The sequence below is a fragment of the Phalacrocorax carbo genome (genome assembly GCF_963921805.1).
Source record: "Phalacrocorax carbo chromosome W unlocalized genomic scaffold, bPhaCar2.1 SUPER_W_unloc_14, whole genome shotgun sequence".
Classification (NCBI taxonomy): Eukaryota; Metazoa; Chordata; class Aves; order Suliformes; family Phalacrocoracidae; genus Phalacrocorax; species Phalacrocorax carbo.
Window position 1 is genome coordinate 106,496 of NW_026990248.1, and position 26,469 is coordinate 132,964.

The 26,469-nt window shown below is 47.0% G+C and overlaps 2 protein-coding genes and 1 non-coding gene across 6 annotated transcripts in view; all 3 read left to right on the forward strand.

The window, feature by feature from the left end:
- Positions 1-807: 807 nt before the first annotated feature.
- LOC135310829 (large ribosomal subunit protein uL22-like) lies at positions 808-8,728 on the forward strand. Its single transcript, XM_064439870.1, has 4 exons — positions 808-932; positions 1,128-1,226; positions 7,914-8,105; positions 8,635-8,728. Exons 1-4 carry the CDS (start codon positions 831-833, stop codon positions 8,680-8,682), a joined length of 441 nt encoding a protein of 146 aa, XP_064295940.1. The 5' UTR covers positions 808-830; the 3' UTR covers positions 8,683-8,728.
- LOC135310832 (small nucleolar RNA SNORD58) lies at positions 8,192-8,260 on the forward strand. The gene has a single exon (XR_010370818.1). It is a non-coding gene; the product is annotated as a small nucleolar RNA SNORD58 (small nucleolar RNA).
- Positions 8,729-8,971: 243 nt separating the features above from the next.
- The window catches only part of LOC135310828 (dymeclin-like), an 89,923-nt gene continuing 72,425 nt past the window's right edge, over positions 8,972-26,469 (forward strand). For 2 of the 4 annotated variants that reach the window (XM_064439867.1, XM_064439865.1), the window contains exon 1: positions 12,070-12,155. Coding sequence is in view for 2 of the 4 variants with exons in the window: in XM_064439868.1 (XP_064295938.1) it covers positions 8,978-9,096; positions 11,903-12,155; positions 12,454-12,528 (447 nt within the window). In the remaining 2 variants the exon portion in view is untranslated. Of the gene's footprint in view, positions 9,097-11,902; positions 12,156-12,453; positions 14,218-26,469 lie in introns of those variants that run through there. The other 2 variants (XM_064439868.1, XM_064439866.1) reach the window with 2 other exon arrangements.

Genomic DNA, 26,469 nt, shown 5'->3' on the forward strand with positions numbered 1-26,469 from the left:
GTTGCTGACCTTCTTTGAGTCTGACTTCAACAGAAGCATGCAAGAAGCATGGCAGGGAGGCTTGCAGCGTGAGGACATAGGGTTCTTTGGAAAAGGTGTCGGTGCAGTGGCAAATTTGGGACTCGTTCGAGTTAATCGCAGAACCAAAGCTGAGCAGATGTTTTTTAGCTGGGTGTTACATAGTGCAGGTGACAACCATAGTTTGGTTTGCTTTTCTGTTGTGATCAGGTAGGATTATAGTTACTCTCTGACTTTGGCATTTACTATGCAGGCTTAAGCACTGATCGGGGTTTTTCTTTCTGAGCCTTTTCCTCTCTCCGCTTTATAATTCCCTTACAGAGATAATGATATTGTGTGTAGCTTGTTTCCTCATTGCTTCCTCTGAGATGCCAGATTTGATGTTTTAGTAGGAATTTATCATTCAGGCTCCTGCTTTTTTGGATTAGTGGCTAAAGAGGGGCTATGAAAAGTATAAATACTCAAATTTTAATTTTACTAGGTTGGAAAGACCTAGCCATGAGGTAAAAAACAATAAAGATGTGCCAGAGCAGCAAATGCAGTAATAGAAGTCATACTAAGGGTTAGAAAAGTAGGTAGCAAAAAAAGAAAAATCATTAGGAACGCTTAATTTTATTTTCTCTGTGTGAGTGCTTCTTTTAAAGTGAGTTTGTAGCAAAAAGAATAGGATCCAGGAAAGGGAGAGGGGTGCTTTTGCTCCTGTCGTAACTTGGAAAGATTTGCTAAGAGGAACTTTGCTGTGCTTTGTTTTTGTGGGTTTTGTTTTTGCTTTTTTTTAGAACACTTGTGGGACGGCCCAGGCCATCAAGGGCATGCACATCCACAAGGCCACCAAGTACCTGAAGGACATCGCCCTGAAGAAGCAATGTGTTCCCTTCCGTCGCTACAATGGAGGAGTTGGTAGATGCGCCCAGGTGAGGACTGAGGGGGAAAGGATGCTTTGGCTGTGGCCAGCTGAAGAAAGGAATCTACTTGCAGTGTCAACTAATTGATTGAATTTAATTATTTTGATGTGCAGCCTTAATAAAAGGGGATGTGATGGCAAGTTAACGGTGTGTAAAGGGTGAGTTGTGTTGCACCAGGACAAAAACTGAACTCTCTTCTTCCAGGCCAAGCAGTGGGGCTGGACGCAGGGACGCTGGCCTAAGAAAAGCGCGGAGTTCTTGCTGCACATGCTCAAAAATGCGGAGAGCAACGCTGAGCTCAAGGTGGGTCATGTAGACATCATTAAATGTGAAGCGTTGGTGTTGCACTGCGTGTCACCGCTCCTCAGCTCAGCGTCTGTAACGCGGGAGGCTGGCTAAGGGTGAAAATGAACTGTGTAGAGGCTTTGGGTTTACTGTTTGCTTGAGTTAGGCTGCATTTTTCCATGTTAAAATGTGAGGAATAATTATACACGAGTACCTGGCTTGTGCATGGTTATCAGCTGTTTAGTATAAGCGTGGTTTAGATCTCTCAAAATCTGCGGACTCTTGGTCAATTTGTATCTTTGTCATATACTCAGCGCTTCATTTTGGTAACTGTGATGGCAGTGATGACTAATCTTAGGTCACCTTTGTAATGACCTGTAGGGGAATAGACAGGGATCGGCGACCGGAAGATCACGGGCTGTGACGGAAAGATAGACTCTTCCCCATAGGAGTGGCAGGAACAGGAAGCACAAGAGCTATATAAGCATGTGACGCAGTTAAATAAACGGACATTTTGTATCCATCATATTGATGTCTGTGCATCACTGTCCCCAGGGTGGGTAGAGCCCTGTGTCCCAGAGACATGCGGCCCAAGATAAGTTCTCCCATAGAAGCATACAGCAACAAGTGGTGACCCCGACGTGATCGGCGGGGCAACATGGCAAGTTCGCCGGGGGGAAATGATAGCTTGAGGCACGCAGGGGCGGGACGGGGAGCTGCAGGACGGCGGGCGCGCCATGGAATCAGTCGTAAAGGTACTGAAGGGATTGGGGAAGGAATATGGAACTTCGCTTTCGAAGGCGCCTACCTCAAAGGCCATCCAATGGATGATTACGCAGGGGCTCATACGGAGTCCCGCAGACATATTTAATAAAGATAATTGGGTGAGAATTAAAGAGGAGTTAGCCGAAAGGGCTATGATGGAAAAACCCCAGTACATACAGCTCTGGGGAAAGATACACCGATTACTATTGAAAGCTCGGGATGATCAGGAGACGTGGCAGCAGGTGCAGCTGTGCCTGCACGGTGCTACAGTTGACAGTAGCCCAGAAATAGACCCAGGAGGGGCAGTGGGGACGCAGACAGGGGCAAGCATCGCGGGGGATGGGGAAGAAGCGGAGAGTTTGGACGGAGTAGCCTGGCCAACTACTCAGTCTGAGGCTCCCGAAGAGGCGGATCGGGAAGCGGCGGTGTTCCCTGTTGAGCCAGCAGGACCTTTGGAATGCCCCCCTGCATACCCCTGGGACGATTTGGCACAGGCGCGGGTACCTGCGCACGGGGAGGGTGACGTGGCAGCGGACGCAGCGGGAGTGACGGAGCGGAAGGAGAAGGATGATCAGCGCCGGCAGCGGCGCCGCCCTCTGCCCGACCCTTGAGACTGGCTCCCGGGGCAACCCTTGAGATGGGAGTCGGGCGAGGAGGGGGATTGGGGTGCCTGGAGGGGAGGACAGGGTGGCTATAGATCAACCTCGAGTAGCAGCGAATCAGAAGTTGGGGGAGAAACCGATGCCCACATGTGGGAAGATGGGGCAGATTGCCTGCAGCGCGCAAAAAAGAGGCATAAGGCAGCAGGGACTCGGAGGACCAGTCAGAAGGAGGGCGGAGAGGGACCGCCAAAAGGGGAGGTCCGGAGCGCTGCAGCTCCGGAGGGGTCTCCGGAGGACGTGCTGCGGCAGCTGCAGCAGGTTATGCGCGCACTAGGGGAAGTAACTCGGCGGCAGACAGGACTCTTAACGAAGGGTGCGCCCCAGCGACAGTCAGTCGAGTTACCTAACTGGCAGCTGATAGCCAGAGATTGTAGCCTCGATGGAGTAAGAATAGAGATGCCCAGGATATTCCCTGTCCGAGTAGCTCCAGGAGGAGGGGTGGAGTGGACGCCGATAGATGCCAAGCTAGTGTGGAGTTTATGGCGAGAAATTAGGGGAAAGGGGCTAAAGGATGAAGGGGTAGGATTGCTGCTAGACGCTGCGTATGCAGCGCCGTTGACCCCCTCTGATGCTAGGCAGTTGGCGAAAGCAATATTGGCTCCCACAATGTACATACTTTGGAAGGAGGCGATGCACAGTGCCTGCCATGCCCTCGTACAGCAAGCGGCGGCGGCTTTGGGCCACCTGCTGAGAGGGACCACCCTTGACTGGCTCACTGGAAGAGGTCAAGGACTGGAAACCCCGTGGTTACAAGCGGCAGCATTAAGGGGCAGGGAGCTGCAAGCAGTAATGGAGAGTTCCCGCAGAGCGTATAGTGAAGTGGGCAGGTATGAAAAAAGAGCGGAACCTTGGCAAAAGATACAGCAAGGACTAGCAGAGCCATTTACAACGTTTTGTGACAGGTTGCAGAAGGCTATCATAGAATCAGAATTGCCACCAGCAGCCAAGGAGGCAGTCCTTATGGATTGCCTCCGAAGTCGAGCAAATCCACAGACACAAGATGTCCTCCGCACCCTGGCAGTGGGGGCATCATTGGGTCAAACCATCAGGCATGTCTTGCGCCAGGAGGCGTTGAATCAGCATGGCGGTGTGGGAGCGCACATCTGCCAGAACCCTGACTGTGGAAGCGAAGAAAGGGTGATGGTGCAAGCGGCCGGGGCGGGGCCGAGATGTCATTTGTGTGGACGGCAAGGGCACTTTAAAGCTGGGTGCCCGCTAGGGGAAAGGGGAGGACGTAACGGAGGAGGAGCGCGCCCAGTAGGGAGGTGCTGGGTGTGTGGGAAGCCAGGACACCTGGCAAGAGATTGTCCAGCCACAAAGCCGGGAAACGGCCAAAGGAGGGTGAAGCGAGGGGGATTCGCGCCTCCTATGAGTCAAATGGCCCCCATCATGGTGCCAGTGCCAGGAGCTTGGCCCACTGTAGCGGGCCAAGGGGGAGTGAACCTTCAGGCAGGGGAGCAGAACCAGCAAGATTTGCAGGTTATGGCCCCCACGTGGCTTTGGTCATAGGCTGTAACGAGAGACCCATGGCGGCGGTGATGATTACCCCACAAGAGCCGAGTTGCCTGGCACGGATATGCCTGGGAATGTTAGTGGATACCGGGGCAGATGTCACAGTGATGCCACTCGAACGGTGGCCACCAACTTGGCCCCTCGCCATGGGAAAACGTGTAATAGGGGTAGGAGGAGAACAACAAACGAGGACTAGTACTTGCCCTGTGAAACTCGAAGTCATGGACGAGGAGGCAGGGAAGCTCCTCACGGCCATAGTGACCATACTAGTAGCAGATGGGGTAGCAAGCCCCTTGTTGGGGCGAGACGCCCTTGCCCAGATGGGGATCGGGTTGAAAAATTTAGCATAAGGGCCACTGCCTCAGAGGGGCTTCATCAGCACAAGTTAGTGTGGAAAACCGAACAGCCCGTCTGGGTGGAGCAGTGGCCCCTGACAACAGAGAAAACAGAGGCTGTAAGAGCTATAGTAAGACGAGAGCACGAAGCGGGGCACCTAGAGCCCTCGATGAGCCCGTGGAACACCCCTATATTTGCTATAAAAAAGAAAGATAAAAACCAATGGAGGATGCTGCATGACCTTAGAGCAGTAAATCAGCAAATGGAGGACATGGGGCCTCTCCAACCCGGCCTACCAGATCTGAGTGCTGTCCCGAAAGGATGGCGAGTCATTGTTTTAGATATCAAAGACTGCTTCTTCAGTATTCCGCTACATCCAGATGATAGAAAGAGATTTGCCTTTACTCTGCCCGCGGTGAACCGCGCAGAACCAGGTAGTAGATGGCAGTGGACAGTACTTCCTCAGGGAATGAAAAATTCTCCAGCGATCTGCCAGAGGTATGTGGCTTCTGCATTGCAGCAAGTAAGGCGACAGTATCAGGAGAAAATCTACATGATCCACTACATGGATGATGTCCTCATAGCTGCGCCCACCGAGGCATTATGTGAACAAGTCTTTTCAGACACCCAAAGGGGCCTTGAGGGACAGGGCCTCAAGGTAGCTGAGGCGAAGATACAGCAAGGACCAGTATGTGGATTTCTGGGTGCTAGAATAGAAGGGGATTGCATACAAGCTCAGCCCATTAAACTTACACCTAAGGTTAAAAATTTACACGATGTACAGAAGCTGGTAGGAGCACTGCAATGGTTGCGGACGTTTGTGCGCGTCACCGGTGAGGAGATGCAACCTTTCTATGCGTTGCTGAAAGGGACCGACCCATGGGAGCCCAGGAGTTTAGACGCTGAGGCAGTCCAGCAGTTGCAGATGATAGAACATCGAATGCAAAAGGAAGGAGTATGGCAGTGGGACCCTCAGGAGGAATTAATCGCAGGTTGGATTCTGACCGCCGGTGGAGGATTAGGATTGCTATATCAAATAAGGGTGGGGGAAGAAAAACCACTGCGATGGGTATATCAGAAGGTTCCCAAGGATGCATTCTCCACAAAAGTCAAGGTAGCCGGGGGAATGATTTGGTGTCTGCGAAGGGAAAGCAAGGGAATCTTTGGGAAGGAGCCAGATAAGCTGACAGTGCCGTGGAATGGGGAGAAATGGCGGAAGGTGGTAGAGAGTGAAGAGGATATACAATTGGCAGTATACTCGTACCCAGGGAAAATCGTCACAGGCATGGTACAGAGGTGGGCCGAGACAGCCAAAGTGGTGGATTTCAGTGTGGATAGTAGAGTTTTGGATACCCCTCACCCAGGACCAACATATTTCACAGACGCTTCCTCAAAGACGAACAGAGCGGCGGTAGTGTGGAAAGAAGAGAATAGTTGGATGCGCCAGACGTATGAGGAGCAGGGTAAAAGTGCGCAGTGGCTAGAAGTGAAAGCGCTAGAGATGGCCCTGCAAAAGGATATAGATTGGCATATAAATGTGTGCACGGACTCTTTATACGTGTATAAATTAGTCACGTCCATGAAACGAGAAGGTGTACCGCACACGGAAATTGCCTTGATGCTAGAGGTTGCTTTATCGCAGCGAGGAGCAACTGTGACAGTAATTCACATTCGCAGTCATCAGACGGGGCCTGGACCACTGATTGAGGGGAATCGCATGGCTGATGAGGCAGCTGCGGGAGTCTGGACATTGACGGAGGCGAAGAAACTGCATCAACAACTGCACCTGGGTGCTAAAGCTTTGGCAAAGGAGTGTGGCATCTCAATAAGAGCAGCAAGAGAAGTAGTAGCCACCTGTCCTTACTGTCAGCACTCGCCACTGTGGGAGGCAGGAGTCAACCCTCGAGGACTGGAAGCAAATGCTATCTGGCAGACTGACTTTACTGAATGCCCACAGTTGGCCCCCGGAAGGCACCTGGCAATTACAGTTGATACATATAGTGGAGTCATCATGGCTACTCAACATCGGAAGCAGACCGCAATGCAGTTGGCTGCGCATTGGACCACAGTGATGGCGTGGCTTGGAAAGCCCACCGAGATAAAAACAGACAATGAACCATGCTTTCGGGCTTGAAGTACCGAAGAATGGTGTAAAGCTTGGAATATTGTATTAAAACACGGCATTGCTTACAATAGCACGGGGCAGGCAATAGTTAAATGCGCTCATCGCACCTTGAAAGCAAAGATAATACAGCTTGGGGAGGGGGAGGGGTATAAGGGAGCTATACCTGTAGCAGCTCAGCAAACTATTTTAATGCGTGCACTATATTCGCTTAATCATTTTATACGTGGGCAGGAGCAAGTTACAGCAGTGGAGAAGCACTTTGGCAAAGCTCAAGCAGGCGAGCGCTATCCGCAGGTATGAGTAAGGTTCTCAGGCAGTGAGCAATGGGAGAGAGGATGGAAACTGAGATGCCTGGGGAGGGGCTACGCCGTGGTTGAGAATGAAGGGCGCATAGAATGGGTGCCTGCAAAGTGTGTGAAAGAAGAACTGTGCAAGGATGTACAATGAATAATCCCTTTCTGAGTTGTCTCTTTGCAGGGTCTGCTGACATGGATCCTCATGCTAGCCGTACCATTGGGAAAAGAAATGAGCTCCTTGACAAGATCGCAAGCAATATTGCAACGAGAGCAACACTGGGAAAGGGCGGCAAAAGAGAGATATGAACTGGGATTGGATAGTAATAATTGGGGGGATCTTGTTGTGTGTAGTAACCATGGTTACTTGTGGGCTGCCATTGTTATGCTGTGCTATAAGACAAATCAGAGAGCGCCTGCAAGAGTTACATGAATATAGACCTGACCGCAATATGTATCCGCTTACGCAAGTAGCTTTATAGAACTTTTAGCAGCATGGGGAGGGGGAGATGTAGGGAAATAGACAGGGATCGGCGACCGGAAGATCACGGGCTGTGACGGAAAGATAGACTCCTCCCCATAGGAGTGGCAGGAACAGGAAGCGCAAGAGCTATATAAGCGTGTGACGCAGTTAAATAAACAGACATTTTGTATCCATCATATTGATGTCTGTGCATCACTGTCCCCAGGGTGGGTAGAGCCCTGTGTCCCAGAGACATGCGGCCCAAGATAAGTTCTCCCATAGAGGCGTACAGCAACAAGGACCATGAAATAAAAAGACCTTTGTTCTGAGCCATCAGCATAGTTTTCAGTTCATTTTAAGGAGAGTGGTTGGTGTTTTCCTGACTTCAGCTTGGCAAATACTCAGTTCTGTGACACAGCTGAATTAAGCTGTTTTATTTCCCAGCGGCGATGTGCGTGTGGGGAGGTGGTTATCCATATTTTTGCTGCAGGGGTAACTTATCTGAAGAGAAAACCAAGTCACGAGGCTTATCTTCCCCCCACTTCCCAGGGTCTTGATGTGGATTCTCTGGTCATCGAGCACATCCAGGTCAACAAGGCTCCCAAGATGCGCCGGCGCACCTACCGAGCGCACGGCAGGATCAACCCCTACATGAGCTCCCCCTGCCACATCGAGATGATCCTCACCGAGAAGGAGCAGATTGTTCCCAAGCCAGAGGAAGAAGTTGCTCAAAAGAAAAAGGTAGGGAGCGTTGCGTCCATAGTCCTCTTTACCGTCGCCATCAAGAGATGCGAGCATTGGCGCTTGGCATTTTTCTGGCAGAGGGGTTGCTGTGATGAGTGTCTTAGGACACCTTTGGAATACCCATGAAAAAAAAGAAGTTATTTCTGAGCAACCTCAATATTTATTGTAAACATGGTGTTGAGAAGTTGGGAAAGGGCTTCTCGGGGGGGTGTGTGTGTGTGTGTTGTGTGGCAGAGATGGCTCGTTCTTCCCTCCCCTGGAGCATTTAGGAGCATTCCCTGTCTGTGCCCGTAAAGGTGCAATACATTACAGCAAAAATAAAGTCAAGGTGACAGCGTGTAATCAATCCAGCACTTGTAAGGGCACTTCGTTATGTGTGGGTGTGATTAGCGGAACACTTTGTGAGCAGCCGAAGGAATTTCTAATGGTTCTCAGTGTTTCTTTCAAATCAAACTCTATTTGTAGGACGTTTTGGGAAGGTGTAGGCTACCGCTGTTTTTTCTCATTTGCCTGTTTTGTTTTTCAGATATCCCAAAAGAAGCTGAAGAAGCAAAAGCTGATGGCTCGGGAGTAACTCTGACTCTATGGATGTATATAAATAAAGTTTTAAAAAGTTAAAAGATTTACTGTCCGTGCTTCTCTGCTCTTGCAAGGCTTTTGCTGGCATCCAGGGAGCCAGGAGTGGGAAGCGCTGCAATCAAAGACCGTGTTACATCAGCGCTCGGGCTGTTGATGACGTAGGAGCGCTATTGGTGCGTAAAACAAGATAATTTGGGACAGAGGTGGGTGTTGGGTTTTCCTTGTCCCGCTGCCCGGCGCTTGCTTGCTCCCTCCCTCCGGCGGGGGTTGGGTGAGGACGGAGAGGGTGGATGGGGCATGGGTTACGCGAGGCGTACCCCGTCTCCCCCCCATTGGCGGCGGCGTCTGGGCGTTACCCAGAAGCGCGGGGGCGGTTTCCGGTGCGGCGGAGAGAGCTGGGGTGGGTGAGGTGAGTGTGGGGTGGGGCTGGTTTTCCCCTCTCGGGGGTTCCTCCGTGGGGGGGCTGCGCAGCTCGGCCCAGCCCTCCTTCTCCGGGCCTGGGGCGGCCCTGTTAACCGGGAGTGGGAGTGGGAGTGGGAGTGGGGGTGGGGGGGGGCGAGTCCCGACATGTGACCGAGCCGGGGCTTGGCGATGCGAGCGACGTTTTACCCATTTAGAAAATGTCGGCGCTCCGGTACCGGCGGGAGGCGGGGAGACGCCGCCGGCTGCTGTGGGTTGTCGTTTGCCGTTAAACCGGGATGGTCAGTCTGGCGCGGGGGGAACATTCTCGCCTGTGGAGAAGCAGAACAGGGGCGTGTTAAGTAAATCGGCACTTCTAGACTAGGCCAGCCTTCATGGGGGAAAAATATCAGCATTTTTGTCTACAAAACCGTTTTTTTTTCCCTATTTCACAATAGCAGGCCGGGTTACACAGACCCGATGTACTTAAATCTGCAACGGTGTGCGTTTGCTCTGCTGACCCTGGCCCACTGGGATAGACAAAAGCCTGTCGCACAAAAAAATAAGCTTGCTCTTAAATTGGACCATTTGCCCTTTTTCCCTGCCTAAAACTTCATTGCACTGGCCTGCCGAGCATCACCAAACCACAGAAAAATCTCCTGAATAATATTTTAAATATATCAGGGCTTGCGTTAGGCTGGCTTTCTTTGGGCAGAGGTACGGCTTATCTTTCTGTTTGGGATCTTGATGCGAAGCATTACCTTGGAAAGATGGCCTGTGGTGTTCCCTCTGGCTGGGTTATTTTGTTACATCTTGCTAAAAATTTTGTATCTGGGAAGTTCTGGCAGAGAAAGTATGCGAATTGGCTTTCTGAATGACTTTAATGGGCTTCCTCAGTCATATTGTTTCAATTTAAGATTCCCTCTGTGACTTTAGAGACAAGTGGATCCTGGAAAACTAGATCTGAAGTAGCCACAGCTATGCTTGGACGTGGCCCACTGGAAATCAATATTCTGTTGTTCTACAGTGCCTGGGGCTAAAAATCTTTAGGATAGCTTAAGAAAAAAGTGAAACTGAGCCCAAACAGAGCATGCTTACCTGCCTCTTCATCCTCTATCCTGGAAAGCTTTTGTTTTGCTTAATGTAAGAATTCAGATGTCAGCAGCCTGGAAAAGAGGAATGTGAAGGGCAAAGCTGGGCAGTGGAGTGTATTTAATATGTTGCTCGCCAGCACTGAAAAAGCCAGCTCTAATCCTACCTCCTTGCATCCTCTCCCACTCGTACCTTTCCACCCCTGCACTTTGGCTGTCTGCTGTTTTCGTCGCAGATTTTGGGCTGCCGATTTTGAAGTTATCTGCCTGGTTTTGGGAGAGAGGAAAGGATTCAGTGGAAGAGGGAAGGAATTGATGATATAGTGGGATCAAGAGCACCCTCAGCAAGTGTGCAGATGACACCCCTGAAGGATGGGATGCCATCCAGAGGGACCTGGATACACTCGAAGTGGGCCCATGGGAACCTCACGAGGTTCAACAAGGCCAAGTGCAGGGTCCTGCATCTGGGTCGGGGCAGCCCCCGGTATCAATACAGGCTGTGGGATGGAGGGATTGAGAGTAGCCCTGCAGAGAAGGACTTGGGGTCCTGGGGGGATGAAAAGCTGAACATGAGCCAACAATGTGCCTGTATCCTGGGCTGCATCCAAAGCAGCGTGGGCAGCAGGGCGAGGGAGGGGATTCTGCCCCTCTACTCCACTCTGGTGAGACCCCACCTGGAGTACTGCATCCAGCTCTGGGGCTCTCAGCACAGGACAGACATGGAGCTGTTGGAGCGGGTCTCTCTGGAACACCTCTGCTGTGAGGACAGGCTGAGAGAGTTGGGGTGGTTCAGCCTGGAGAATTCTGTGGGGAGACCTTTCAGTTCTTAAAGGGGGACTATAGGGAAGATGGGGGCAACCTCTTTAGCAAGGCCTGTTGTGACAGGACAAGACATAATGGTTTTAAACTAAAGGAGGGTAGATTTAGACTGGATATAAGGAAGAAATTTTTTATAATGTGGGTTGTGAAACACTGGAAGAGGTTGCCCAGAGAGATTGTGGAGGCCCCATCCCTAGAAACATTCAAGGTCAGGTTGGACAGGGCTCTGAGCAACCTAATCTAGTGGAAGATGTCCCTGCTCATTGCAGGGGGGTTGGACTAGATGACCTCTAAAGGTCCCTTCCAACCTAAACCATTCTATGATTCATTTTCTCATAGTTTGGCCAATTGGATGGGATTGGTGTGGGATCAAATGATTCCTCCCATGCAGGAGGAAGGCAGTAACCCCTATTCTCCTTTTCCCCTATACTGACTGGATTCCTTTTTTCCTGCCACCACTGCTGTGCCCTGTGGTGGTAGCAAGCCATTAGGCTGATTGGAGTCCTGCCATATAATTTTGCTTTAAATAAAAAGAGAATGAGAAAACCAAACCTTTTGGACCCTCTTATAGTAAAAACTGGGCTGCTATCTGCAGCTCGCTGCTTCAGCTGTTTTTGTGCGGTGTAAGCAAAAACTTTTATTTTCTAAGTGTGCTTTTCTAAGTTCTAGTTGTAGGAACTATGAATTACTGCAAACTCTACTCCTTGTTCAAATGTCAAGAACGTTTCCTGTGTTGTTGAGGGATTTCTAACATTGGAATGTACAGCATTTTTGAAACTTTAATAGTTAATCTATTATTAAAAAATCTTTTGGGTTTGAATATCAACTACAATCTTTATTCGTAATTTAAGACTGTTTTCTCTAGGTGATGGCATCCTAAGCTGTCAAGTTTTTTCCCCTCACCAGCTTTGTCGCAGCACAAGAGGAAGCCATGGTGTGCATTCCTTGTATCGTCATTCCTGTTCTCCTCTGGGTCTACAAGAAATTCCTTGAACCGTACATCTGTCCCATCATCGCACCTTTCATTAAGCGTGTGTGGTCCAAGAAAGCCATGGAAGAAACAACAGCTGTGAAACAAGGTCAAGGAGGCAGCTCTGGAAATCCACGGGCACCTTCAGCCATGAAAAGAGATCAGGAGGATGAGCCTGGAATTTATAAAGTAAGATTAATGCATTTGAAAATGATTAGTGTGTGTAAATCGTGCATTTGTTATCTCTTCTAAGAAAATTCAAAGGTTTGCATATGTTGTCTCTGCCCTTGCTCCTTCCCCTGCTCCCTCAAAGCAAAAAATTATGTGTAAATGTAAAAAGACAACACCACTTTGTTTCTTGCTGCAGGTTTCTTCATAAATCTTTGCTGGTTTTGCTTCTAAAAGCAAAATCATCACCAACTTTTACTGTTCTGGGTGTGGAGTCCTTTTTTGACAGCCCATTAACAATGCTGTCCTTTATTTGCAGTTTGAAAGCAACGGCATTGCAAATGGAATTGCTGCAAAGAAATCCACAGAAGTTTCTGACAGGAAAGCAGATTGAAGGAATTCATTCAGAAGGATTTTATTCCCTCATGTTCAATATGAACTGGTGATATTTCTCTCACTTTGAGACTTTTTTCTTTGCAGATTTTAGCTGAATAAACCCCCTTACCACTTACAGGAGAGGGTCTCTTTTGCTGCTAAAATGGCAGCTAGCACATTTCTTAATTTAAAATGTTTGAGAACTGAACTTCTCACTGGAACTACTTTTCATCTAGAATCTATTTGGTGTGATTAGTGTTTAGGTTAAATAACTTATGAATAAATCTAGCTTTGGAAGGTAAACGTATCTTAGCATCTTAGTTTCGCTACCTGCTAGTGCGATACTTCAGGCTTTCACCTTAAAAGCTATTCTTGACCTTGCTGAAGAATTATGAATTGCATTGTGGCAATGTAAGCATCATGGTTAGATTCTGAAGAATATAGATTTTTTTCATGTCAAATCTGTGGATGAGCTAAAGGAGTTATGCTTTATGCAAAATTTATTTAACTTACTAAAAGCAAAAAATCTTGGTTTGATACTTCCATTAATTATCTCCCTTGAAACATCGTGCCTCTCTTCCCTGAAGAGGAGCAGCAGGGGTATGATGCAAGAGAATCATTGCTTTATATTCTGTTGCAGTGGCTTAAAATGGTGCAGTTGTTTGGGTTTTTTTGTGTTTTTTTTTTTTAAAAACAAAACCCAAAAACCAAAACCCAACTACAATCTCTTTAACACGCTTGTCATTTGAATGATAATAAACCAGGATTTTATTTTTAAATAAGTTGCTTCATACAATTGTTCTTAGGCTTTGGAGCTATAAATATTTAGAGCGGTAACAATGTTTGAAAGCCTGTAGACAGGCCCCAGGCAGGAGGAGGTCATAAAACTACTGTCTTTGTGATAAAGAAAGCGAACTTGGAAAATCCAGCACTGCCTCCTCCTGGGAGGATGCATTCTGGTACTGACTCTCATCCTGATGTGATACTGCAGCTGTGAAGCGTTTTAGATGTCCCTGTGCTTAGTAAGGAAAAGAAGTGATAATTCCTGTGTTGTCCTCTCTACCAAACCAGAGAGCTCTTGGAAAAAAATAAACCCAAAACCATTCCAGCAACTTTGGATTGCTATTTAGGATTTACCATTTTCCCAAAAGTCTTACCTAAGGTATGCCTAAAAAGGCATACCTTTTTATAGATGCAGTCCTTGAACCATCACTGAGGTCCAGTCCTGTTTTTGTGACAGTATTTTCTCCTAGCAGGTAATTAATTACTCCAAAGACTTGCTTGATGTCCATCAAATGCCTCTGGTGAGGCATCTTGTTTCCTACCGCTACCTGGTTTTGTCAGGTCTTGTGTGAATTGATCTGCAGTGTTCACAACTAGGTATCGAGCCCTTGTTGCTACAACTGTTACTTCTGTAATGAGTTGAATCACAGAAAACTCCTTGTAAGGCCTTGCCTAACACTGTTTGCTCTCCCTTAATGAGCTAGTCTGTTAGGAAGTAAATTTGGTGTTGGTGTTTAATCAGCTTTTGCATCATCCTTGGAAGATAAGCCCCGATCTGATCAGTGTAATGCAGATAGTTTTCTCCTGGACCGGTGAAGTACCTACCCTTTGTGATATTAAAACATGGTTTTATTATTCTGAGCATGCATGCGTTGTATAATTCATACAGTAAAAGATAACAATACCAACTGTGCACTCTAACTTCTCACAGATGCTGTTGTGTGGGTTGTGTAGTAAAGAAGATGGGGATTGGAAAGCAGAAGCGAGGGAAAGAGGCCACGCTAGTTTCTACTCATTTCTGTCCTCTGTATCTTTGGATATTTCGTCTGTATTGTTGCAACAAAGCTTACCCTGTCCATTGGGACTTCACCTGGTAAAAGGCGGATGTAATCTTTGCTGTGGTGGGTTGGGTTTTCTAAACCAGTTGACCCTCACCTCAAACAATAAATTCCTCTGCTACCACTAGTGTCAGAGTTCATACTCTAAATCTGGAAGCTGGGAACTTCTAAGGGTCTGAAATCACCTTGCAATGAGAAAGGAGTAAACTGCCTGAGAAAGTCACTCTGGAACCCAGGTCATGCAGAGTGTCTTTTAAATGGCTACAGAAATTAAGATGCATTGCAGGCGTGCAGCTGAACAGGAGTGTGTGTTCTTACATCGTAAGTGGTGCTTTAAAAATTGTCCCTTCAGCTGAGCTTCCTCTCCCAGGACAGGTCACTTTAGCCACTGTTTTAAAATGTTGGGCATCTCGTAAGCAGGCCAAAGTTGTGGAGTAATATATTCCCTTTTAACAGCTGTGACCACGACAAAAAGTAGAGCAGGAGCTGTAGTGGGGCTCCTTTAATTTGTAAATGTATGCAGTCAATTTATAAAGTGTCCATAATTACTATTTTGAGTTATTTAGGATATTATTTTACAAGGAAGTGCATCAGAGTAACATGGAAAATAAATTGTATAGTAAATTAGACTGCAGGCTGAACTGGGCTTCTAGCTGTGCACCCACACCGTATTTAAACACCAGGTTTACTGAAAAGACTGCAAAAAGCAAAATGGGCAGACAGTGCAACTGTTTGTGGTTCTAAAATTATGCCACGTAATTGTGTAAAATTCCACAGAGTGTGTGCTCTCTGGAATGGTGTTTGAGTACTTTTATTAGCTGCAGTTAAACACTAATGCGACTAATCTCTGTCGCAAAACTTTCCTGAAAGAAGGTACTTCACTGGAAGTCCTGGCAGGTATGTGTTGCAAAATTTTCCAAGAAAAGGTCAGTAATTCTATTGTCTTGTGAATAGTTAAGCAAAAAAATCTGTCAAAAAACAGGTGAAGGAAATTAACTGCCTGAGCCTGGGCAGGGGTGCAGGAGATCATCTGCTGGGGCGCAAAGAAGTGCGCAAAGCCTTGTTTAAGAAATATAAGTAGACAGAAGTTAAGGAAATCCTCACATGAGAGAACAATATAGATCAAGGACATTTAATTTAACGGAGAAAATTTCTGTATGTTTGTTACTCACTACAAGTAAGATTTACAAAAGGGCTTAGGCACCTGATGATGGCAGGCGGACATATACCAGAATTTATTAGAGCAAGTAGCAGCTTCATTTATACTGAAGACTTTTAGAAAATTGCAGCATAGGCATCTTTAGGGACCACAGTACTTCTGCAAACCTAGTCCCAAGATCTTCAGCATGAAAGCTGTATGGGTTTATTTAAATACTGTTGAGGAAGAATCAAGAAATCAACCAATATTTGAAAAAATATTCAAATTGACTAATTTAAAATATTTTTTCTTTATGGGAAGGTCTAAATGTGACATGGTAACTTCCATGTGTTGGTCTGCACAGGTAGCTGGGTGCCAAGGACTTAAAGTAAACTTAATTGAAATACACCTTTAAAATACTGCAAGTATGTGCAAAAAGTTCTTAAATAAAAGTGTAGAAGGTTTTATGTTGTCAGTTATTTTGACAGGCCTGATTCTGCAAGTAAAGGAAATTCTGGCAGGTGTAAATGGAACATGATCAGCCTCTAAGGATATCTGAATTAGCAATGAATTCTGTGCAAGATGATCTTTATTCAGGTGTGTTCATAGAACACAATTAAATTCTATCTACAAAGCTGATCTAATGAGAGTAATACAATATGCTGTTATTACCCAAATGTAGCAATCGCACTCCAGCCTTTTGGGAGCTGCTAAGGTTCAGTCCTTGGAGTCATTCCTTCTTGATTTGTGTGCAATACAGAATATTATTGCTGAAGGAAGAGTCTTTTCAGAGGCTGCAGGTAAAGGAAATGAAGAGAAATTTAATTTACACTTAGATGAACTAAATCTCCCTTCAATGAGAACTAATTCTCTCATTAAACTGCCTAATACATGAAAGAAGGGATTATCTTCCTTATGTGGTTTTCTGATTGTTAGAACATGCTTGATGAACCAAGTCATATTTTGGGTTTCACAGACTGTCGCTATTTTTGCTTTTCAGTGAACCTGACTGCAGTAGTTTAACTGAAATGGTCTAGAAAACCACACTTCCCACAGTGATTCTCTTGCTTGAGAAATGTTTTTAGATCATAGTGCTGTATCTTTCATTGTTGTATCTGAAACACGAATTATTTGAAATGTTGTGACTAGATTTATATGTAGATAGATGTAGCGATGCTTGTATTTTGCATGAGGATTGTTTTTCAATTTCTTTTTTGTGCATACAGTCCTTACAGCCACTCTGTTGGCCATGCACCATTTTTATCGCTGTAGTGGTCCGATCAAACGCTGTATGAACACGAGGCCAAACCCTATGCCAAGATTGTTGCTTTTATGTGGCAATTTATACAAAATGGTTAGACCTCACCTTTACACTTGTGCTGTTTGCATACGCCCCATTTGCTCGCGCAGCCTGTTTACAGGTATGTGTAAGAGGCTGTATGTGTAGTGTCATCCACTGAGGTAATGAGATTATGGTCAGGATTAATTATAGGGGGAAGGGTTTCCCTTTTGAAGGAACTATGGGGCACTTATAGAGCCAGCTACTGATGGCAGAAGACATCTCGGATAGGGAGACAGGAGGTTGCCTAAGGAAGAAAGAATGAATTAAAGCAGCGTGAGGGCAGGACTGTGCCTGGTAAATCCTCCCTCCCTCTGGCTCTTGGTCCCACTTGCTTGAGTTACCTTGTGTCCCACTGACAGAAAACATGGGCCAAGGAGGAGAGGAGACGGAGGCAGTCAGCCCATGTCCCCAAACCACCCCGCGGGTTACCGAGAGACGCCTCTTCCCCTAGGAAGGGCTCACCTGGAGAATGACAACCAGCCCGTGGAAGCTCGCCTCATGGTGCCAGACTACACTTCCTGGCGTGCACCGCGGCATCGCCCCTTCGTTCCCGCGGGCAGGCCTGTGCGCATGCATGGTGGGGTGGTATTGGCGACGTGGAAGGCTGGAAGCGGGCGGTGGTGGTGGGTGTGTGCATGTGCATGCGCTGGGCGGGGGCCATTGGGAAGCGCCTCGGTGGTGTGCAGGTGGGTGCGGGTAGCCGCTGAGGGGAGTGGGGCTGTTGCCGTACTGGGCCTGTTGCAGTAGTGTATAGCATTGTGGTGCAGCGGTGTGAGTTGACGGCGAGGCCGCTGATGGGGTAAGTGGGACCTCAGCGGTACCTCTGGGCCCACTCAGCCGTGGGAGGCTGGTGGGGTGGCTGACGGGGCGTGGGTGGCTGGCGGACAGTGGCGGGGGGACCCTAGCAGCTCTCTCCTGTCCCGTTCCGTCCTGTCCCCATTCGGTGCTGGCTCTGAGAGGAGAGGGAGCGCAGGGGACTGCTGCGCACCCTGAAGCATCCCGCTTGTCCCGACTCCCACTGTTGCTTGGTCCGATATCGCGATAGAGGGCTGCGTTTGTGCCTCCAGGGTTCATTCAGGAGAGCGGCATTGTGCCTGCTCTTCCCTTCAAAGCCACACTGAGAGGGGCTCGTGCCTGAATTTCTTGGTTTGTCCTCTTAATGACGTTCTGTATCAGTGAAAAGATTCTAAAATAGTGTATTTTCCTTTCTGTTTTTGTGAATCAGATGCTTTTTATAGTGCTGGGTGATTGCTCGGTCTCTAGTAGTTTTCATACTTCTGAAGGATAATGTTTAGCAAGAGTGGTAAATATTTTAGTTTAAAAGAGAAGTTCTATCTTACCTTAATCGATACCGGGTTTTGCCTTGTATGCTTTCATGCCAAGCACTGTTTATCTTTTAATCTCTTGTGCTGAGTGTAATGAGTTTGTGAGGCCGTAATCTGATGTCTTTCACTGTGTGTACCGAGGGATAACACGTTGAGCTGCAGTTATAATCATTTGAGGTATTTGTAGAAGTAAGTAGATTGTTAATGTTTCCTGCACCAAGCACTTGAACACAGGGGAGTGCAAAGAAGCTCCTGGGTGGTTGGGTCCAGTTTCCTAACACACACTGCTGGGTTGTGTAACCACCTATTTTGTCAATTCCCAAGTAAAAGCTGTTGAAGTTGTTCCAGTTGGGGTGACTTAGAAATTGTTATTCCTCCTTAGATTGCCAGGAGCTCAGGAAGGCCTTGTTCTGCTCTCTCCCTGGGCTGTTTTCTCTTTTCATGTTGCTGCTGCATCAGGAGAAGCCCATGGACGGCCCTGGGGATGTTGGACCCTGCTCAGCACTCTCACCTGGCTCAAGCAACCTAGCTCCTTTTCTTCCAGTCTTGTGCTGATGTTTCACTAGCACAGCATCTAATACTTAGTATTTTGTGATAAACTCAGTAGAAAAGTGTTTATAGCAAATTAATACTAAACTTAGATGGCTCTGGTGCTTCCAGTGATTTTTATCAGATCAATAGGAAGATTCCACGATGTTTTTAACATGCTGATGACTGACAGAAGATATTAAAAGTAAGAAATCCTGCTTGGTGGCTGATGGGATTGTCAAAGTGGATACTTAAAGACAATAATGATATTTATTCAAAGTGTATTCTCTAGAGGGGAAAGCCTATTGCACTTTATAGTAATTGCATGCTTTGGCAAGTATAATTTCATTTGCAGTAGACCCTAGAGATGAGCGATATAAATCATGGTGCGCAGTACAATATAAAATTAGGTGTACATACAAATCAGATTTTGCCTTTTCTACAACATGCATTTTTTATGTTGTGGGAAACATTCAAAGCAGAGGCAGAGAACTCTGTTGTAAAAATATGTGTAACGCCCAGCTCTGGGAAGAGTACAGATGCCAAAATAATTTTTTTACCTTTGAAATATAGCAAAATATACCAATATTAAAAATAATGCAAAGCTTTTAATGAACATCTAAGCATCTTTCCAAAGTTTAAAAGGTAGTTGAAGTTTGCGTTTTCAAACATCACATTGGCCGTGAGAATCTTAACATCCATTCCATAAAGTGATGTTGTGGTTTAGCCCCAGTTGGCAACTAAACACCACACAGCTGCTTGCTCACTCCCCCCCACCGCTGTGGGATGGGGGAGAGAATCGGAAGCGCAAAAGCAAGGAAACTCATGGGTTGAGATAAGAACAGTTTAATAATTAAAATACTAATAATAATGATTATGATAATAATAATGATAATATAAGAAAAAGGAAAATAATGAGAGAGAAATGAAGCCCAAAAAAGGGGTGTGGGGGACGACACACACACCACAAGGGATAAAACCGATGCTGCCAGTCCCTGAGCCATGATTGCTGCCCACCCCTGGCTGGCTCCCCCCAATTAATATACTGGGTATGACGTCACGTGATATGGAACACCCCTTTGGTCAGTTTGGATTTGCTCTCTTAGCTGTGCCCCCTCCCCTCCTGGCTTCTTGTATACAAGAGAGCATGGGAAGCTGGGGAAGTCCTTGACTAGTGCAAGCACTACCCAGCAACAACTAAAATATCTGTGTTATCAATGTTATTTTCATACTAAGTCCAAAGCACAGCACTATGCCAGCTGCAGTGAAGAAATTAACTCTATCCCAGCTAAAACCATGACAGTATCCACCCCTTATTCCATATCATTTACATCATGCTCAGGTCCCATACTATCCAATAAAATTTCTATAACCCCTACCTGCCTTCTCATCCTTTAATAGAATATAAAGGTGTTGACCACCCCTGTAACATGTCTGTAAAATATCCACAAATGTCCACAAAAATGTCCATTGAGTTAATTAATTCCATCTATTGTAACAGTCTTTCAGGAAAGGGCAGATGGTGTGTGTGGTGTCGGATTAGTGCATGCTGAAGTCAGTCTTATTCTATCACCATTGCACTTTTCTTGGTTCAATGAAAGTTCATTCTTTTTCTTAATTTGGGAGATTTCCACCATTGTCAATTACCATTGACATGGCATATAGCAACCATAGTAGTGATGACATAAAACATTATATAGGAATTAAGAGCATACCATTCAGTTCATTGGCTGTTTTTGCCCAAAATCAAATCCCCTTGAGGCACACAATGGACGACTCTGTCCTCCTGCATCACCCACCAAGTGCACCCAGGTCCTCGAGCAAAAGCAAGCCCATGAATGGGTTTGCCTTTGCCTGAGGCAGGAAGAACCCAGACTGTTTTCCCCAGCATATTTTTTATGTGCACTACAAGGACTCTATCCCCTTCCACAGTATGTAAGGGTTCCGATTGGGCAGGGCCAGCTCGATTGGCAGATCCCCTAGTGCTGACTAACCACGTGGCTTTTGCTAAATGTGTACCCTGGTGTTTAAATGTTCCACCCCCCCATTGCTCTCAGTGTAGTCTTTAACAGTCCATTGTATCTTTCGATTTTCCCAGAGGCTGGTGCGTGATAGGGGATGTGATATACCCACTCAATGCCATGCTCTCTGACCCATGTGTCCATGAGGTTGTTTTGGAAATGAGTCCCGTTGTCTGACTCAATTCTCTCTGGGGTGCCATGTCGCCACAGGACTTGTTTTTGAGACCCAGGATAGTGTTCTGGGTGGTGGCATGGGGCACGGGATATGTTTCCAGCCAGCTGGTGCTTGCTTCTACCATTGTAACTACATGGCGCTTGCCTTGGCGGGTTTGTGAGTGTATGATATAGTCAATTTGCCAAGCCTGCCCATATTTGTATTTCAGCCATCATCCCCCATACCACAGAGGCTTTACCCGCTTTGCTTGCTTGATTGCAGCGCATGTTTCACATTCATGGATAACCTGTGCAATAGCGTCCATGGTCAAGTCCACCTCTCAGTCATGAGCCCATCTGTATGTTGCATCTCTCCCTTGATGGCCTGAGGTGTCATGGGCCCACCGAGCTAGAAATAATTCAAACTTATGTTGCCAGTCCAGATCTACCTCAGCCACTGCAGTCTTGGCAGCCTGAACTACCTGCTGGTTGTTTTGATGTTCTTCAGTGGCCTGACTTTTGGGGACGTGAGCATTCACATGACGTACCTTTACAACCAGGTTCCCTACCTGGGCAGCAATATCTAGCCACAATGTGGCGGCCTAGATGGGTTTGCCTCTGTGCTGCCAGTTGTTCTACTTCCACTGCTGTAACCACCCCCACAGGTCATTTGCCACCATCCAGGAGTCAGTATAGAGATAGAGCACTGGCCACTTTTCCCCTTCGGCAGTGTCTAAGGCCAGCTGGATGGCTTTTACCTCTGCAAACTGGCTCGATTCACCTTCTCCTTCAGCAGTTTCTGCTACTTGTCGTGTAGGACTCCATACAGCAGCCTTCCATCTCCGGTGCTTTCCCACAAGGCGACAGGACCCATCAGTGAACAGGGCATACTACTTTTCATCTTCTAACAGTTTGTTATAGAGTTGGGCTTCTTCAGCACATGTCACCTCCTCCTCTGGTCATAATCCAAAATCTTTGCCTTCTGGCTAGTCCATGATCACTTCCAAGATTTCCGGGCGACTGGGGTTTCCTACTCGAGCCCGCTGGGTGATCAGTGCAACCCATTTACTCCACGTAGCATCAGTTGCATGGTGTGTAGAGGGGATGTTTCCTTTGAACATCCAGCCCAGCACTGGCAGTCGGGGTGCCAGGAGCAACTGTGCCTCAGTGCCAACCACTTCTGAAGCAGCTCGAACCCCTTCATATGCTTCCAATATCTCTTTTTCAGTTGGAGTATAGCGGGCTTCGGACCCTCTGTATCCCCGACTCCAAAACCCTAGAGGTCGACCTCGGGTCTCCCCTGGTGCTTTCTGCTAGAGGCTCCAGGTAGGGCCATTCTCCCCGGCTGTGGTGTAGAGCACGTTCGTTACATCTTGTCCTGCCCGTACTGGCCCAAGAGCTACTGCATGAACTATCTCCTGTTTAACCTGTTCAAAGGCCTGTCGTTGCTCAGGACCCCATTTGAAATAATTCTTTTTCCGGGTCACTTGATAGAGAGGGCTTACGATCAGACTGTAATGTGGAATAGGCATTCTCCAAAAACCCAAAACGCCCAAGAATGCTTGTGTTTCCTTTTTGCTAGTTGGTGGAGACATGGCTGTTATTTTGTTGATCACATCCATTGGAATCTGACGACGTCCATCTTGCCATTTGATTCCTAAGAACTGGATCTCTTGTGCGGGTCCCTTCACCTTGTTTTATGCTTTCAGAAGGATTTGGACTATTTTCTTTCCTTTCCCAAAAACGTCTTTTGCTGTATTGCCCCACACGATGATGTCATCAATGTGTTGTAGGTGTTCGGGAGCTCTACCTTGTTCCAAAGCATTATGCATCAGTCCATGGCAAATGGTAGGGCTGTGTTTCCACCCCTGGGGCAGTCGATTCCAGGTGTACTGGACACCCCTCCATGTGAAAGCAAACAGGCCTGCACTCTTCTGCCAGAGGGATTGAGAAGAATGCATTAGCGATATCAGTTGTGGCATACCACTTGGCTGCCTTTGACTCCAGTTCATATTGAAGTTCTAGCATGTCTGGCACAGCAGCGCTCAGTGGCAGCATGACTTCATTCAGGCCATGATAGTCTACTGTTATTCTCCACTCTCCATTAGATTTCTGCACTGGCCACATGGGACTGTTAAAGGGTGAGTGGGTTTTAATGATGACTCCTTGGCTCTCCAGTCGACGAATGAGCTCATGGATGGGAATCAGGGAGTCTCGGTTGGTGCGATATTGCCTCTGGTGCACTGTTGTGGTGGTGATTGGCACCTGTTATTCTTTGACCTTCAGCAACCCCACAACAGAAGGGTCCTTTGAGAGACCGGGCAAGGTAGGTGTTTAATTCTTTCCGTCTCCAAGGCAGCTACTCCAAAAGCCCACTTGTACCCTTTTGGGTCCTTGAAATACCCTCTCCTCAGGTAGTCAACGCCACGGATGCACAGAGCCTCTGGGCCAGTCACGATGGGGTGCTTTTGCCACTCCTTCCCGGTTAGGCTCATTTCGGCCTCCAATACAGTTAGTTCTTGGGATCCCCCTGTCACTCCATCAATGCTGATGGGTTCTGCCCCTATATAGTTTGATGGCATTAAGGTGCACTGTGCGCCGGTGTCCGCTAAAGCTTTATGCTCCTGTGGGTCTGATGTGCCAGGCCATCGGATCCACACAGTCCAGTAAGCCCGGTTATCCCTTTCCTCCACCTGGCTGGAGGCGGGGCCCCTCTAGTCTTGATCATGGCAGTCACAACTCACTTCCTGTAAATATGAATCACAAGTGTGTCTGTTAAGATCAGAAGGAAAATCAGCACTTCTACTCCTCTGTCTGGGGACCTGCTCACTGGGAACTGGAGCAGCAGCTTTCGTGGAAGAGCCTCCCTGAGTGACTGTTTTTCCTTGCAGCTCACTTACCCATGCCTCTAGGATCGAAGTAGGTTTTCCATCCCACTTCCTCATTTCCTCTCCGTGGTAATGCAGGTAAAACCATAGGGTGGCCTGTGGTGTGTATCCGCTCCCTTGAGCAAAGGGACGCTTACTCTTAATGGCTGAGATACTGGTCAGTAGAGGTAGGGATTAGGACATATCTTCTTTGAGTTGCTAGACCTCTTGGGACAGTTTCTAAATAGCAGAGATGGGCGAGGAGGAGATATTTCCTTCATATTCCTGGAATTTATCTATCAACTCCACCACTGTTGGTGCCTCGTCCTCTCTCCAGGGCATTACTGCCAATGAGTTTCCACGCATCAATGGTGTGCTCCGTACAAACTTCTGCCACATGGGTCATGTGCACTGGGCTTCATCTGGATCTTTGGATAACTGTTGATCGTCCAGGACACTATAAATCACCTCAAGCATGGCTAGTTCCCTCAGGTACTGGATACCTTTCTCCATGGGCATCCATTTTCCTAGGCGAAATACAATATCTTCTTTGAAGGGGTACCTTTCTCTCACACCTGACAGGAGTCACCTCCAGAGGCTGAGGGCTTGTTTCCCTTTTCCAATTGCTTTATCAATGCCCCCTTCCCCAGAGAGGGATCCCAGTTGTTTGGCTTCCTTACCCTCTAGTTCCAGACTACTGGCCCAATTATCCCAGCACGTGAGCAGCCAGGTGATAATGTGCTCACCTGAACGACGGCCAAAATCTTTTTGTATATCCCGCAACTCAATCAAGGATAGGGATCGGGTAGTTTCTGTTTCTTGTACATGTTCTTCCTCTTCCTCCTCCTCTTCTTGTGATGGCCCTGGTTCTTCATCATCCCGTTCTAAACGAGTTGACTTTCTCTTCCAAGATTTCTTCTTGAGTATAGGGGCAACTGATACTGGCACAGGTTGGTCCTCTGATTTAGCTGCAACGCTTGTCACCAGGGTTGGAGTAGCCGCAGCGCCTGTTGTGGGGTTTTGAGTGGCTGCAGTGCTTGTCGCTTTCCATGTCTTTGTCTTTTTAGATCCAGAGGCCTTCTTGTCCTCTTGGGGGTACTGAACAGTGTTAAATAGGGCTCGATAGGCATGGGCCAGGCCCCAGCACATTGCAGTGATTTGTATCTCTCTGGAATTGCCTGGGTGACAACATACTTCCTCCAAATGTTCTACTAATTTTTCAGGATTCTGCACTTCTTCAGGGGTGAAGCCCCACGACACTGGGGGTGCCCACCGTCTTAGGCATTTGCCCATGCTATCCCACATGCCCTGCTACTCGTAACTATCAAGCCTTGGGGCAGATCTCTGGATGATATTCTTAAATTGCTTATTAACCTTAGACAGAACTGACACCGTCTGCCAAAGCAATACCAGAAAATATATCTTAACTACCCAAGGATGTTCAAGATACTGAAAAGTTGTTGTAATGAAGGAGGAGACGTTATATAAGATGGTAGCTAAGGTGCCATTCTGTATTTCCTCCATAAAAAAAACTCTCAGAGGAGCAGGTATAATTGCTAATTGTCTCCATGAGGTGGTACCTGAAGTACAGTAACAGCTTCCATGCAAGACCCAAATAACCAATAACGGTTAAAGCCAGTATTTTAATAATAAATCTCCTAGGCAAAACATCTCTAATCACTGCAGAGCACAGCAAACTGAAAAAACCAACAGCAATTTTTAACATGTACTTTACAATCAGCGTCGTAGAGACTGGACAAACTAATATTAAGAACAGATTAATCAATGCCGTGACCAGCAACTGTTGTTATCTCAAACCCTTTGTGCCCCACGTTGGGTGCCAAAAAGGACTGTCGTGGTTCAGCCCCAGTCGGCAACTAAACACCACGCAGCCGCTCACTCACTGCCCCCACCCCTGTGGGACGGCGAGAGAATCGGAAGAGTAAATGCACAAAAAACCCCAAAACTTGTGGGTTGAGATAAGAACAGTCTAATAATTACAATACAATAATAATTATAATTATTATTACGATAATAATAACCGTAAATATGATATAATAAAAAGGAAAAGGGAGAAAGGGGAAAAAAAAACAGAAACACAAACGATACAACTGCTCACCACCTGCCGACCAAGTCTGCCCATCTTGAGCTCCAATTGCCCCTTCCCTCCCCTGGCCAGCTGCTCCCATTTAACATACTGGACATGACGTTACATGATATGGAATATCCCTTTGGCCAGTTTGAATCTGCTCTCTTAGCTGTGCCCCCTCCCCTCCCGGCTTCTTGTGCACCTGGCAGAGCATGGGAAGTTAGAAATGTCCTTGACTAGTACAAGCACTACCCAGCAACAGCCAAAACATCTGTGTGTTATCTCAACATTGTTGTCATACTAAGTCCAAAGCACAGCGCTATGCCAGCTGCGGTGAAGAAAATTAACTCTATCCGAGCTAAAACCATGACAATCTGCTGTGTTTGAGTTCTGACATTTACTTGGGACATAAAAATGTAAGAGTAAGGATAGAGGGTTTTTTTGTTTTTTTTTTAAATTGCCCCACACCACTTTTCCTTTCCTCCATGATGGGATGTATTTGTAAAACTGATGCTTCCACTCTTTCCTCAAATTGGTAGACTTGGTGCACTAATTAGTTAATAAAATGTGATGACTGGTGTTACGTAGAAGGTCAGAAAAATGATCTTTCTAGGTTTTGTAGCTTTAAATTTTGTTAATTCATGACAAATATAATA

Excerpts from the sequence above, each read along its gene's own strand:
- LOC135310829 (XM_064439870.1), top strand. The coding sequence starts at position 831 with ATGCACATCCACAAGGCCACCAAGTACCTGAAGGACATCGCCCTGAAG. Across the intron at positions 933-1,127 it reads GAGTTGGTAGATGCGCCCAG|GCCAAGCAGTGGGGCTGGAC; the intron begins GTGAGGACTGAG and ends CTCTTCTTCCAG. Across the intron at positions 8,106-8,634 it reads AAGTTGCTCAAAAGAAAAAG|ATATCCCAAAAGAAGCTGAA; the intron begins GTAGGGAGCGTT and ends TTTGTTTTTCAG.